Source organism: Rhineura floridana, chromosome 10 (assembly GCF_030035675.1).
Source record: "Rhineura floridana isolate rRhiFlo1 chromosome 10, rRhiFlo1.hap2, whole genome shotgun sequence".
Lineage (NCBI taxonomy): Eukaryota > Metazoa > Chordata > Lepidosauria > Squamata > Rhineuridae > Rhineura > Rhineura floridana.
The window spans coordinates 58640099-58656020 of NC_084489.1; the positions used below are offsets into that span (position 1 = coordinate 58640099).

Sequence of the window (15922 nt, forward strand, 5' to 3'; positions counted from 1 at the left end):
GGAGGAGGTGAAAAACCTCATGATATTGGATCAATTATACCATCAGTTACCACCAGAAATAAGGCTCCTGGTCAAAGACCGTTCCCCTACATCGGTGCAGGAGGCCGCAGAGATGGCGGATCACTTCGCCTCCAACAGAACTGGCTGGGTGGGGAAAACATCAAGAGATTTTAAACCCAGACCATATAACGCTGGCAGAAGGGATGTGGTACCACAGAGAGTGAGTCCTCCAGTAAAATCTGAAGGGCACAGGACACCCCAGAGTGGATCTGTGTACCCTAAAAGTGAGGAGAAATTATGCTACAAATGTGGTAGACTGGGGCACCTACATTTTCAATGTGAGGTTGCCAACCCCATTAGTAATCCTGCTCAGACAAGGGCAGTGAAAACAGAGCCCAAGGCTTTAGAAACAGCGAAAAAGGTTCAGTTCTGCCAGATAAACTGGACAGAAGTAACAGACCTTGATTCAAGTCTGAGAGAGGAAGTGAGTGTACAAGGGGCAAATTATTGGGCATTGCTTGATACTGGTGCCGCTCAAACATTACTGAGGCCAGATTTAATAAAATCTGAGGTAATATTACCTCAGGAAACTGTGACTATCCAAGGAGTGAGGGGTCAACCAGAAAGTTTGCCTGTGGCCCTGGTGGAAATGACTTGGAGAGGCCGAGAGGGCCGATATAAAGTAGGCATTAATGCCCAGCAACAAGAACCAGTAATACTGGGAAGAGATGTAATGGGCACCCAAGGAAAGATCTATGTAGTGACCAGACAGCAAATTGGCAGAGAAAAAGAAGCCATATTAAGGGGGGCTGAAACAAACAGGGTGGAATCTGTTAACCAGCCTCAGGTCACCATAGCAACCACTAGCAGGCCTGCTGAAGGAGACAAACTGTATCAAGTGGTCTCTGATAATGATGAGGCAGATCAATTCAGAGAAGAGCTGCAAAAAGATATAAGTTTGAAGCAGATAAAGGAACAAGCTCTGACCCAACAGATTCCTTTCACTGACAAACTGAGGAATCAAGTTGTGTGTGAGAATGGGATTTTATATAGACTGTGGATGCCTGCTGAGAGAAAGGATGAATGTGAACCAGTGAAGCAATTGATAGTACCTAGCAAATACAGAACCAGATTGCTAGAGGTAGCCCACGATGTCCCATGTGCAGGACATCTGGGAATAAAAAAGACCAAGAGGAGATTGGCAGCACACTATTATTGGCCAAACATCTCCAAAGATGTAAAACAACATTGTCTATCTTGTGGAATATGCCAAAAGGTGGGAAAAAGTGGAGTAAAGACTAAGGCACCCTTAAAGCCCCTTCCTATAATTGGACAACCCTTTTATAGAGTGGGGATAGATTTGGTGGGCCCTTTTTCCAAACCCACAAGGCATGGCAAGAAATATCTATTGGTGGTGGTGGATTTTGCCACCAGGTACCCAGACGCAGAAGCACTAAGATCCGTGGAAGCCCCTGTAGTGGCAGAGGCTTTATTAAAAATCTTTATGAGGCTGGGTTTCCCTCATGAAGTGCTGACGGATCAAGGCAGTGTATTCATGGGAGAAGTGATGCAATGTATGTGGAAATGTTGTGGTCTAAAACATCTAAAGACCACTACTTACCATCCCGCCACTAATGGGTTAACAGAGAGATTCAATGGCGTTTTGAAGGGCATGATCAGAAGCTATGTTCAAGATCACCCACAAGACTGGGATGAACGGTTGGGATGCTTCTTGTTTGCATACAGAGAAGTCCCTCAGGAGTCAACAGGCTTCTCACCCTTTGAACTCATGTTCACTAGAAAAGTGAGGGGACCTTTGGAACTATTAAAAAATTCATGGGAAGGAACCCTGGGAGAGTACAAAACATCTGTAGTAGATTTTGTATTGGAATTCCGCAATAAATTAACATCAATGATGGAGATGGTGAAAAAGAATTTGAGTCAAGCACAGGAGAAGCAATGTTACTGGTATGACAGAACAGCCAGGGAACGTGTGTATGATGTGGGAGATATGGTTATGGCGTTCATACCCAGGAAACATGACAAATTACAGGCTAACTGGGAAGGACCATATACCATCAGAGAAAGGTTTGACACAGTGACGTATGTAATCACCACAGACCAATTAAACAAAAGCAAAGTGGTTCATGTAAATATGTTGAAGCCTTACCATACCAGGGATGCACAGGTGTTGCAAGTTACCTTATTCGCTGAGGGAAGTGGGCCTGAACTTCCAGATTTAGTACAGGAAAGCAAAGACAAAGGAGGGGTAGATCAAGTGGAATGGTCAGAGGAGGTGAAGGAGGAAGTAAAAGAAGAGATTCTGAGAGTTTTGAAAACCTATAGGAATCTCTTTAGCAACAAACCTGGCCGAACCAGTATAGTTATACATTCCATTGATACTGGAGATCATGCCCCAATCAGATCTGTTCCGTACCGTGTGAATAGGAAAGTTTTGAATGAGATCAAAAAGGAGGTGGAAGATATGCTGGAATTAGGAGTGATCAGGGAATCCATCAGTCCCTGGGCCTCAAGTATTGTCCTGGTTCCGAAAAAAGATGGAACGACCAGGTTTTGCATTGATTATCGGCTAATCAATAAAATTACTGTCCCAGATGCGTATCCTATGCCTAGGGTAGACGCAATGTTAGAGTTATTGGGGGCAGCAACCATTATCTCTACACTAGATCTCTGTAAAGGATTTTGGCAAATGGAACTAGATGAGCAATCCAGAGCCAAAACTGCCTTCAGTACACCAGATGGGTTATATGAGTTTGTGACCTTACCCATGGGACTAAGGAACTCACCAAGTTCATTTCAGAGGCTAATCAATACTGTGTTGCGAGGCATGTCAGATTTTGCAGTGGCCTATATCAATGACGTGGCCATTTTTAGCAAGTCGGTGCCTGAGCATGTCCAACACCTGACAACAGTATTGGAGGCCTTAAGAAAAGCAGGCCTCACAATAAAAGCTAAGAAATGCCAGTTTGGACTAAAGGAAGTAATCTATTTAGGACATAAGGTGGGGAGTGGGAAAATCACCCCCTTATGGAACAAGGCGGAGGCAATACAAGCGTGGCCGATCCCCTTAACCAAAAAACAAGTAAGGGCATTTCTGGGTGTGGCTGGATTTTATAGGAAGTTTGTGAGAAATTTTGGGGAAATAGCAACCCCCTTGCATGAATTAACAAAGAAGAAGTGTTCTGAGCGTGTGGTATGGACGGATGAATGTCAGAAGGCTTTTGATCTACTGAAGCAAGCCTTGTGCCAAGGACCCATATTAATAGCACCAGACTATGAGAAACCATTCATCATGGCTACAGATGCGTCGGACCTCGCGCTGGGAGTCGTCTTGCTACAGGAGAGAGAAGGCACCAGACATCCAGTGGCATACCTGAGTCGCAAGCTGACGCCGAGGGAGAAAAACTATTTGTCGGTCCAGAAGGAGTGCCTAGCGGTCGTGTGGGGACTGAACAAGTTGCGCCCATACGTGTGGGGACGAAGATTCACAGTGACTACGGATCAGCGGGCCTTGTTATGGTTGCAGACTATGAAAAACCATAACACTATGCTGCAGAGGTGGTCCTGTGCCCTACAGGACTATCAAGTGGACTTCCAGTTCATAAAAGGCAAGGACAATGTACTGGCCGATGGACTTTCCAGGCAAGTGGCTGGGACTGTGGTGACGTGACCAGACGGAGGAACAAAGAAAGACATTTTCCCCATAGAGACTTTTATTTGTTAATGTGACGTATAAACCCTGGAACAGGAATAATACTCTGCTGTTGTTTAGGGGGGGGGGGAAATGTGATGTTCCTATATTAATGTATATATGGTAAGTGTTGTTGTTTAGAAGATACATGGTAAGTGGAGTGAAAGAGGGGGAGTGAATGGGCAGTAGAATGCGAGATGATTGGCTGAGTGTTTAAAATGGCTGAACGTATAAAAGGAAGAGTGAGAGTGGAATCAGGGGGGGAAGAAGAGAACTGAGTGGGTTGCTTGGTGGGGTTTAGAGAGTTGTTTGACAGGAGAGAGTGGAGAAGGAGGGAGGTGGAGTTCGGATTAGTATTGAGTAAAACCATATGCTTATGTGCTTTAAGAAGAAATCTTGTTAATCTTGTTAGCTTTGTTATCTTTAATAAATACTTAATTTAGTTTACCAAAGGCCTGATCCTTGACTGGGGTTTCACAGACCAGAAGGGAGGGTAAGGTAATGACCAAGGCTGAAGAGGAACTGTAACAAATGGTGGCAGCGGTGAAGAGAATAACAATACCAGTATTCAGAGTCTCTGGGAATACTAGTATTAGGACGTGACTGGTGGTTGCCTAGCAGGGGGATCTGTTGAGATCTGTGCTAGAGCGGGGAGAGAAAAAATAAAATAAAGGACAGTCCGGACTGGTGGAGTCCCTGGTGGTGCCTAGAGACAGGCAGTAACCACGAGCAGGTAGGAACCTGACAGGGAGAGCCAGGGAAGGACGCCTCACAATGGCCACCAACTTGGATGGCTTTAAAATACAATTAGAGAAATTAATGAAAGATAAGGCCATCAGTGGCTACTAGCCATGATTACTATGTTCTGCCTCCACTATCAGAGGCAATATGCCTCTGAATGTCAGTTGACAGGAATTGCAAGTGGGGAGAGTGCTGTTGCACTTGGTCTGCTTGTGGGCTTCCCATGGGCATCCAGTTGGCCACTTTAAGAACAGGATGCTGGACTAGATAGACCTTTGGCCTGATCCAGTGGGGCTCTTTTTAAGTTCTTATGTTCTAAGCTACCTTATTTGGTAATCAGACCATTGGTCTATCTAGGTCAGTACACTGACTGATACTGGTTTCCTAGGGTTTCAGTCAGGGGACATTCCCCATCCTACCTGGAGATCCTAGTGATTCAACCTAGGACCTTCTGTAAGCAAAGCAGATCCTCTTCCCCTGAGCTACAGCCCTTCCTTTTGTTGAATTGTTCTTCCTTTTGCATTGTTTGGATTATTTTTTTACACCCTTCTATGAACAACTGCATTGATTCCCCAGATATAAGATCAGGTCCTTTCTGGATGATGGTGGTAGCACTGATTGCACTTTCCATATTGCATAAATCGTATTTCTATTTCTATTTAATACAGTCAGTAGATCAAAAATACAATAGATAAATACAAAAAATAAAATAAAATACAGAATAAAATACAATAAACATACAGTGCTTTGCAGTCTCAATAAAAGCAATTGACACTTTAACAGTATATGATAACAGTTTATTGCATAAATGGAAAGATTTAGTGACTACCTTACCTGCCAGTTGTTGGGGCAAATGCAGAAGAAGGCATCCAGCAAATTTATGCAGGTTCCAGAATTGTGGCAGGGATTGCTGTTACAGGCTTTTCTCAAGAAGGTCTGTCACAAACAAGGGGAAAATAAGCTCATTCACTTAGTGTTTATGTTACTTCATTGGCACAGTCCTTCTTAAATAACCTTCAGAGGTTGTAAAAGACTTGGATCTATTTACGTAGTAGGTAACAGCCAATTCAGAGAATAAATGTTTTTAACGTTGTTTTGTTTTAATGTATTTTAAGGTCTTTTTATGATGTTTTAAAGTGTTTTTAGCGTTTCTGTTTGCTGCCCTGGACTCTTGCTGGGAGGAAGGGCGGGCTATAAATCAAATAATAAATATTGCGCTATCAATAGAAATTCTGTTTTTCAGAAATAAGAAACATTAGGTGGTATTCAACTAAGTCGACCTATTGAAGCTTATGGACATAACTAAGAGAGGTTCATTAATTTTAATGGGTTTATCTATTCTGAGTAGGACTTAGTTGAATAGTTCCACCCGTTGAATTTTATTTGTATTATCTTCATGCCATCAATTCCACCCAGTGGCGGCTGGTGCCCATTGGGAGAGGAAGGATGTAAAACAGGAGGCCAAAAGTAGGTGGAGCCAGAGCCAATTACAGGTGGAAGCAACTAATTCTAGTTTTCCCCCATCTTCCTCCTCCCTGCTGAGTTCTACAAGGGCAACACTGAGACTAAGCAGGGGAATGCTGATAGGCAGGGCCATCCCAGGACTGGTTGTAATTAGGAAGGCAGGTAGGGGCAGTTAGGTGAGGGCAGACTGAGGTTGGTGGGGCAGCACCCCATTCACCCTAATGTACCAGCTTACACTGACACCACCACTTTTTAAAGATACATTCACATATAGACCAGGACTGAATGCATTTCGTCTTGCTACATTGTTTAGATTTGTGACTGCAAAACACTTTGTCTGATTCCATAAAATTGCTCACCTGCTCAAGGCTTTGAAGTCTGCCTTCGATATTCACAATCTGCAACAGAAATGTAAAGGCAAACATCTGGAAATTAGAATGATAACGATACATTGTATTCAGACACATTGGGCACACTAAGAAGAATGAATTTTCAAAGAGCAAATACATTCAATACTGTTGTGTGCTCCCCACTGCCATTTTCGGGCAAGTCTACCCAGATCTGGTTTTCTTGGATGAGAGCACATGGAAGATCTTTGTAACATTTGGAAAGACAATTCCTACAAGACAGCAGATCCATTGTCCTACATCACATCTCCAGAGAGACCTTGTGCTCTTGAGGTGCCAATAGCGAACTCACATATCTTTCTCTTTCAACTGCTGTTTGTCACTCAGTTATACACACTCCTATTGCTCCATCACACACACACACACATTCTCCAATCTCTGATGAAGAGCCATCACCTTCAAAACACTCAAGAAGCAGGAAATTGTCAAACTAAATAGGGAAGGATTATTTTCAAAAGGTTAATTCAAACTTCACAAGTAATGCGATATGAACTTATTAATGCTAAAATGTAAAAAGGCATTTTCCTTAGGTTTACAAAACATGATTTAATTTTTGTTAGTAGGTAGCACTCTGTAATCATTAACAACTTTCATGATCCTGTCCCTGGATTTCTTACACCGCTACACCCCATGGTTCTGTGTCACATATCCTAAATGAGTGGCTGATGAAAGAAACATTTGTCCTGAGTGGGTCTTGTAAATTTCACAAAATCATGCATGGTCAGACTGAAAAACTTATATTTGCCTCTTAATAAGCCCTTAGTCTATGAAATATTTTCCCAAGGCCAAACCACTGATGTCAAGAATGAATTCATCACTGAATTCTTTCAGGAACAAGCCTAGAAAAATAAAATGCATATCAAATACAGAGCAGTGCTTATGTGATCTAAACTCAAAGCAAAAACTTTGGACCACTGGATTGTGGGTTACACATTAAAGTACACATTTTATGTTTTTTATATTTATGAAGTCTTTTCCCCCATATTTGCACAACATTTTCCAAAAATGAGTACAACTTAAGTTAATGCCAAATAATTCAAAATTGCTTAAAATAGAAACGAACTGAACTATACTTGGATACCTACAAAACTGGGATCAGTAGCAAGATTGGGGCTAGTACAAGGCATTTCGCTGCCTCAGTCAATGAACAAGATGGCACCATCCATTCCATATACAGAAGCTGAACAGACAGGAAGCTGAATCTTATTTCAACACTAGTGATGGGAGAGTGTCCTGAGCACAACAGGATAGCTTAGGGGATGCAAGGACAGCCACATGGTACGCACAGCTGTGTCCTCCAACACTCTCCATGGCTGTCAGCCCAGCCTTAAAACATGAGTTAAGCACTCATGCATGAATTAAAAAGCATATGTAGCATTCTGTTTTCTAGGTTATGCAGCTCATCCAACAAGATCTCTCACATATGTAATCAATGCAGGGGTCGGTCAGTTCGGGCACTGGCTGAGGGCCCCAGGACTCAAGGCCCTCTTATTGGCCCAACCTGCTGACTGTATGCCAGTGTGCAGACACCATGGTCCACTTTGCTTGGGAGCCAAACTCAGTTTACATCCTCCACCTTCCTCCTCCATGTCTCACCTCCACTCTGACAAAGAGTCAAGGTTGTCCTTCTTAGAGCCAGGCACTCTGGGTAAGGTGGCCAGGAAAATGTGGCTTCTCATGGCAGCTAGAAAGGCTTTTTTTAAAAAAAGCTTAAAAATCAAACTTTAAAAAATATTTCTAGCACTGTAGCAGTGGTGGTGCAAGCATTTCCCCAACACCTGGTCCAGAATGCCTGCACTTTTTTCCCCTCAGAGACCAGGTGCCAGAGATGATGGAGAAGCCACCAGTGCAGCTGCGATCGTAACAATGAAGAATATATTTTCTAATGTAAGAGTGGTGTCAGGGGGGAGAGGAGGGGATGGGGGTTGTGGAGGGGGAGGAGAAGACTGCAGTGCTGCCATATAGAGAAGGTTAAGGGTGGGATGCATCAGTGGTGCAGGGAAGGCATCACGGGGGCATCAACAGGATTGTGCCAAGGATATCCAGAAGTCTTTTGAAAGTATTACCATGGGCCCTGTTCATGGGGTTTAAAGTGCAGGATTCTCAACTAGGATATATAACTTTATCACATGTATACCCTTTTGTTTTATCCAAGGAGCCTAAGGCACCATATATGGCTTCCCCCTTTCCTTTTTTCATCACAACAACCCTGCAACGCAGATTGGGCTGAAAAATAGTGACTAGCCCAAGGTTATCTGATGAGCTTCATGGTTGGGTGGGATTTAAACCAGGGTCTCCTCCCCAGTCAAAACCTAATATTCTAACCACTTCACCACATTCATGGCAGAGAAGGCTGGCAATTTTTTTCCACATGGTACAGAACTGAAGATACGTTTGTGTATAATTTTTTTGAAATTCTTTAATTTTCCAAACATTAGTCTACACCATACGGCATGTCTGTCAGCGCACATGTATGATGTGCAAGTCTCTTTTTCTGTGAATACCCCAGCAAGGGTAATTTGACACCCAGTGGTCCTTCTAGGAGGAAGGGTGCGATAGACATTTAATAAATAAATAAATAAATGTTAGAGATGGCTTACTTAGCACCTCTTTTTGGATGGGAGCACTGTGGTCTAGATATGTAAAGAAAAGCAGCTATACCACTTTCAGTCTCAGTGACCAGAGAGCCATGGTGTATATGTTTCATCAGTTACAGTTTGATCCATACACTTTTACTCCATACACTCATGCCTAAATAACTTTATGGAGTAACCCAGATTTGAAGATAGAGAGGCAAAACTTTTTGAGGAAGAAATGGGTAGAGATTGTGGGATTTATGCATTAGATCAGTTGATAGGAGCAGATGGAGAATTTTTGCTATTTTCTACATTGCGGTTTAGATACCAATTGAGCCGCCTTACAAGATCAGCCACGCAGGATCTCCCCTCGGTCCCACCGGCCAAAACAGCTCGGCTGGTGCGGACCAGAAAGAGGGCGTTCTCAGTAGTGGCTCCCACCCTCTGGAATTCCCTCCCCTACGATCTTCGACATGCCTCCTCCCTGATGAGCTTTCGATGAGCGTTAAAGACCTGGCTCTTCAGGCAGGCCTACAGGAATTCGAGCTAGATTAGTTGTAATTTTTTAACTGATGTTTTGATGCTAGTTTTAAATTGATGAATATGGTTATTTATTGTAGTGTGTAATATATTTATTGAATTGTATATTGTATTTGTTGATGCTGTAAGTCGCCTAGAGTGTCCAAAAATTGGACAGATAGGCGACTAACAAATTAAAGTTTATTATTATTATTATTTACCAGTGAGTGCTAAATAGCAATATTTTCAATGGCAACACCTGTTGGTGTGCATCTATGATATGTCTGCTTTGAGTGCTTCAACATCCCCTAAATTGCTGGAAGGAATAATGGGATCTTCATCGAAAATGAAACCCATAACTATTGTTTAGAAATGTCTGCTGGAAGCATGTAAAGTAGAAGTTCAGGAATATAGGGAAAAATGAAACACAGATTTACAATATGTTATATACAACCTAAACAATGGGAAATTGCTTTAGAATTCATATGAAATGTTTCTTTCGATTTAAAATTGAGAGTGATTCAGCAAAAAGTGGTATTTTGGGTATACTGGACACCATAATGTCTCTATAGGAAACCACTGTCTAACTCAGATAGATGCTTGCAATGCAGTGCTGGAGGCATATGATATGGGCATGTCCAGTGACTTTTTCTCTTTAGTCTGAAGCTGTTATCTGTATCCTTGAAATATGCAGGTGTTCATGTACTTTTAAATTATATACCTGTTGTATGGGAATTAATGGCAGGACAACAAGAATGGATTTTATGTGCCCTTATGGTAGCTAAGAGATTTATACTTTGAGCCTAGAAGGATAAATACCCACCATCTATTGTGCAATGGTCTGAAGACTTTAACACCCTTGCTGTATTTGAATGTACTTTCTATCAACACTAACTTCGCTTGGACACCTATTCAGACATTTGGAGACATATCAACCTTAGTATGTGTAAACTCAGAAAGATGTACTGATAATGTATTGTATTGTTAATGGGCACTGACAATTGTTGTTTTTTCTTTCTTTCCTTGTGTTTTTTTCTTTTCTCTCTCTTTCTTCCCTTCTTTTCCTTAATACATTTGCAATTTAATAATATTAAAAAAAGACTTACCTTAGAATGTAGCTGGGTGATCTGACTGGAAACATTCTGAGGGATGCTAGCAATTCTTTTCAGTTCTTGAATCTCATCTTTATTCTTTCTGATCTATTTTTAAAAAAGAAAAGAACAGTTTTAGTGTGCTTAAAAGTGCAGGGAATAAATGCGTTTTTAGAGATGTTTTCAGAAATCCATAAGCAGAATGATAAAAACAGAACACTTTGGCTACAAAGAACACAACACAAATAACTACAAAACACTTTCGCTACAAAGACTGTAGCTCAGTGGTAAAGCAACTGCTTTGAATGCAGAAGGTCGCAGTTTCAATCCCCAGCATCTCCACGTAGGACTAGGAAAGAACCAATCCTGCAATCCTGGAGAGCCACTGCTAATCAGTGGACAACCCTGAGCTAGATGGATCAATGGTCTGACTGAGTACAAGGCAGCTTCCTATGTTCCTATCATACTGGTTGTCAGAACTTGCATAGTGCCATGCAAGTCACTTTGGCCCTCTTGAGTCTTTACTTGACCCACACTTAACATCAAATATGACATCAGGTGTCGGGTAGGTGGGTGTGGCTTGGCCTAAATGGCCTTGTGCACCAAATGGGCAGGCCTACAGGCTGGAAATGATCCTAAAGTCAGGATCGTTCAGACCATGGTATTCCCGATCTCTATGTATGGATGTGAAAGTTGGACAGTGAAAAAAGGGGATCTAAAATCAATTCATTTGAAATGTGGTGTTGGAGGAGAGTCTTGCAGATACCATGGACCGTGAAAAAGACAAATAATTGGGTGTTACAACAAATTAAACCAGAACTATCATTAGAAGCTAAAATGATGAAACTGAGGTTATTGTACTTTGGACACATAATAATAAGACACGATTCACAAGAAAAGACAATAATCCTGGGAAAAACAGAAGGGAGTGGAAAAAAAGGAAGACCAGACAAGAGATGGATTGATTCCATAAAGCTGGGGATGGAGCTGGGGACGGACTGCAGCGAGGTCAGGGCTGTGTGTGAATGCACCAGCAGGAGCACTGGACTGACAGCAGCAATGCACCTACACAGTCCTAACATTGCCATTACCTCACCTCTGGGGAGAGTGGTTCTGCATACCACATGGACTGCTACTGCCTTTGGATGCTATTCTGAGAAACATGCTCCAGCACCAATGGTGCACTGTCCTGTTCCTAACAGTGCAAGGTGGTAAGGAGAGAATGGCTTGCTGCAGGGGGATAGCCATGCTGCAGTTCCCCCTTACCCTTTAACACTGTAAGTGTGGCTGAGGTTAAGAGGGCAAAGCCAGGGATATCAACAGGTGGATAGGCTGAGGAAAGGAACAGATTAGATGAATGGGATGAATGACTTCTCAGTTATGCAGCCAGGCCCTTTTGAGTTTGCTTTGTTGTTGCTGCTGCAGTTGTTGAAGTTCTTAGTGGTTTCATGCATCAATTCATGTGAGCCCTTGTTTGTGTGTTGAGGAAGGGGGCAAAAAGTAGTGAAACAGGTTTAATTTTCACAGTATCCTCTCCCCACACCCTGGTCAAAAGTGCAGATTTTGAAACCTGTGACAGTGTGGCTGAGCTCCAGGCCTGGCACCATCAATTGGCATGGTTGGACACCTGCAAATGTCCATGTTTCTGCAGGGAGGCCACCACCAAGCGCCTCTGCTGGTGCTCTTCTGCAACATCACTTCCTGCTTCCTTGCACACCTGCCCCTTCCCTTTGATCCACAGGGGAGCAAGCAAGTGAACAGCAGTAGTGAGAATGAGACACTCTTATTAAGTGGGGATGAAATGGCAGCCTTGTTAATCATCAACACTTTCAAGAAATAGGGAGAGATTAATACTCCAGCACTAGCATTATATATGTATTAGTATATTTCTGTTCTTGCTCTCACAGACTAACCATCTACAATATGATGTTGCTGTTATGAAGTTCAACAAGATAAGGCATACATTATGTACTATAAAATGATTATCTTTTAATTGTTATATAAACTCTCGATTTATGGCCATGTAATCAGCCACACTCATCTCCTCATAAGACAGACAGCAGCTATCAAGGGTAGTAAAAAAATAAAAATTAGAACGTATGATACTTTAGACAAATGGGATAACATCAGGATAAATGGGAAGCAGAAGTAGATTCTGGACTAATGTGCTTGCGTGTTTTAAAGACCATGTTTTAAAGAGCACACACACACACACAAAGCACTTTATTCTACAATCAATGGAGACTGGGTTCTTCTGTGTTCTACCTAGTCCACACCCATTCTAGACCTATTGCATTTTTTTTATCCCCCGAACACTCTTGACAAACTGGTTTCATTCCAAAAATAAAAGCTTATTGCAAATTGAGTCTACATTACCCCACAGTGACCATCTGAAAACAGATGTAGGCAGTCCCAGCAATGACGGAGGGGTTTGAATCCACACCTGCCCAATGTTGTTGTGGGTGAGCATAAGATCACAAGGTGAGATTTTTCAAACACGTAATCTAATGAAGGGGAGGGTTTCCAAATACAAATCAAATAATCACACCCACCCATCTGGAGGCAGGATCTACAATCAATCCAGGTTGAAAGCAATATGTTGTGGACAAGCATGAATGATTCTATATTGAGAAAGACTACATTTTTCTGCTACAAATAGGTAAGTGCGCGTGCAGTCTGAGTACATGGTTTGCATGGTCTGGACCACCTGCCACCTCATGCTTCCTTTACCACCTTCCGACTTCAATGGCCTTATGCAGTGGTGGCTGGTGCCTATTGGGATTGGTAGAGAAGAAAAAGGGAAACCAACAGGAGGTGGAGCCAAAGCCCAAGACAGACAGAGCCAGGTAACTGTAGTTTTCAGCCCATCTTCCTCCTTGCCCAGTGCTACAGGGCCAACAGTGACCAGGCCTGGCTCAGGCAGGTGGCCAGGTTGGGCATTGGCTGAGAGCCCCTATGGCTCACAGGGGGCCCTGCTGCTGGAGCTGGGCAGGTTTAGCTCCCACTCCGCAATCCCCAATAGCATTGGATCACAGAGTGTGTGACCCACGACCCGATGCTGGCGCAGATCATGGAGCGGGAGCCACCCTCCCAGGCAGCACCCCCGTTGCTTCCAGTACAGGCTGGCTGCACCACCTCCTGTGTTGCCACATCAGTGTGCTGCACACACATGCTTCCCATCACCCAAGATGGCAGGGGGGTGTCAACACCCCACCCCACCATCTTGTGTGATAATGGGTGTGACACAGCGGGGCCTCTTTAAACTCCCAGCAGCAGCAGTGTTAGTGTTGCTGCCTCTGTTACATTCAAGGGCCTGAACCAGGAAGACAAACCTCTCTGTTCCTTTCTCCTCAAATTATGCAGTTTCCATTCAGTTTGCTCAGCAAAATGTTATCAGGATCTTTTATCTCTGGATTCCTTCTGTATTATTTAAATGATTTTGGTAAAAAAAAAACCCACAAAAATATAACAACCTTGAAGAAGGAATTCTGTTTTTCTTACTCTTGGTAGCAGGATAGCAGCATTTAGACTGTATGCCTTTTGGGGCAGGGACTTGTTTTTATTGTTTTATTTTATGGACAGTGCCATGTGCATCTGAAAGTGCTACATAAACAAACAAATAATAAGGGATGCTGCTAGATGTGGACCCATGAAGAATGGACCCCAAACCTTTTTCTGTGTGTCTCAAGTGTTTCTGGGTGGGTAATGAATTCAGAGGAAATTGAATTGGAGGCTGATCTTAATTATATTGGATAGGATATTAGCTAAGGGGAATTAATTTAAGACAACTTTATCTAGATTTCTAGAAAACTGAAGGGGGGTTGAATTGATCTGGAGCATGATCTGTTGAAAAATTAATTTGGGGGAAGGGTAAATGAATGGAAAAGGAACAGTTTGAGAGTGATCTGCAATGGGGTGCAAATTAATTGAAGGACATCTAGGGTGATTTAGATGGGAAGTTAGGATGAAATCCAACTTGTATTTATTCTGGGCTGAGGGGTGTTGAAGATGACAGACCCCCAGCTGAGCCAGCAGGTTCCCGGCTCCATCGGGCTCCACCAGCAGAAGCCCAGCCCAGCAGAAGCTGGAAGCTGGCATAAGGCCCCCAAAAGGGGGTGTTCTGAGGGATGTTGTTGGAGGAGCTGAGGGGGGGGGACTTATACAACATCCACCTCCCATTCAGAGCACTCCTGCAGGTCCTGATCCAGGCCAAACTTACTCCAAGAAAAAGGTGAGTCTAAGAAAAATAATTATAATGGAAATCAATGGGGACCGCTTACTGGCAGGTAGGGGTATTCGTGAGAGCTGGCTTTTTTTTTTTCCATTTGTGCACGCAGCTCCTGACTGAGCTGATGTTTAGCCAGCCTGGCGGCTCCCAAACAGAAAGTGGGTGCCACAGAGCTTCCCACTGGCACCCCTTCCACCGGCATCCCATGAGTTGGATTGCTGGGAGAAGGGGAAAGTCTTGACCTGGCTCCGGAAAGATAACAGTGTTGGCCCCAGGCACACCTCATCAAACAAATCATTCCATGATTTACTGCGGATCGCAGGGAGGGAGCTGCGCGCCTGCTCACTGGCCTGCCCTCACCCACTCACTCTCTCGCTCTCCCCATCTACCCACTCGTTCGTTCGCCCTATGGCCCCGCCCTCTCCCTCACTCACCCTCCTCCCCGCCCACTTGCCCTCCCCTGCCCGCTTGCTTGCCTTCCCCCTGCCACCACTCACTCACCATCTCCCCCATCCCCTGCTTGCTCGCCTGCCATTCCGCCCCCCCGCTCACTCACCCGCCGTCCTGCACCCCGACCCGCTCGCCCTCCCACTTCACCTCCTGGTATGTATGTATGTAGGTAGGTAGGTGGGGTGTGTGCATGCGTGTGGGTGCCAGGGCCCAGGGCAGGCTGGTGCCCAAGGGCCCCGGCATGCCTGGGGCCAGCCCTGTTGGCTGCCAATTAGCTACCTAGCTTTGTTCCAGGTGCTGGGACTGGTGTACACAAGCCCTATACAGCTTGGGACCAGGATACCTAAAGATCATCTCACCCTTTATATATCCAGGTTAATCTAGTTTAGGGGATGGTATCCTGCAGATACCATCTTATCAGGAGGTCTGTTCTGTACAATATTGGAATTGGGCCTTTAAGGTAGGGGCACTTCCCCTTTGGAACTCCCTCCCCTTACATATTAGGCAGGCCGTCTCTGTTGCATTGTCGGAGACTATTGAAGACCTTTTTTCAACAAGCCTTTTAAGTGGAGATTTTTATCCCAGTCTGTATCAGTATTGGATTTGAAACTGTTTTTATATATGGTTTCATTGTTGATGACTTTATTGTTGATCGCTTTGGGAAGTTTCATGGGAAGCGATCCATAAATGAAATGAAATAATACATTTGCTATCTGAAATTATGGTGGCACTGG

The 15922-nt window shown here is 43.7% G+C and overlaps 1 protein-coding gene across 1 annotated transcript in view; it reads right to left on the reverse strand.

Annotated features, from left to right (window-relative positions):
• Nucleotides 1-15922, reverse strand: part of CUBN (cubilin) — a 221950-nt gene that overhangs the window by 205196 nt on the left and 832 nt on the right. Inside the window, exons 3-5 of the mRNA XM_061585684.1 lie at nucleotides 10526-10618; nucleotides 6277-6315; nucleotides 5288-5389 (exon numbers count right to left, since the gene is read on the reverse strand). Coding sequence (XP_061441668.1) covers nucleotides 5288-5389; nucleotides 6277-6315; nucleotides 10526-10618 — 234 coding nt within the window. The remainder of the gene's footprint in view (nucleotides 1-5287; nucleotides 5390-6276; nucleotides 6316-10525; nucleotides 10619-15922) is intronic.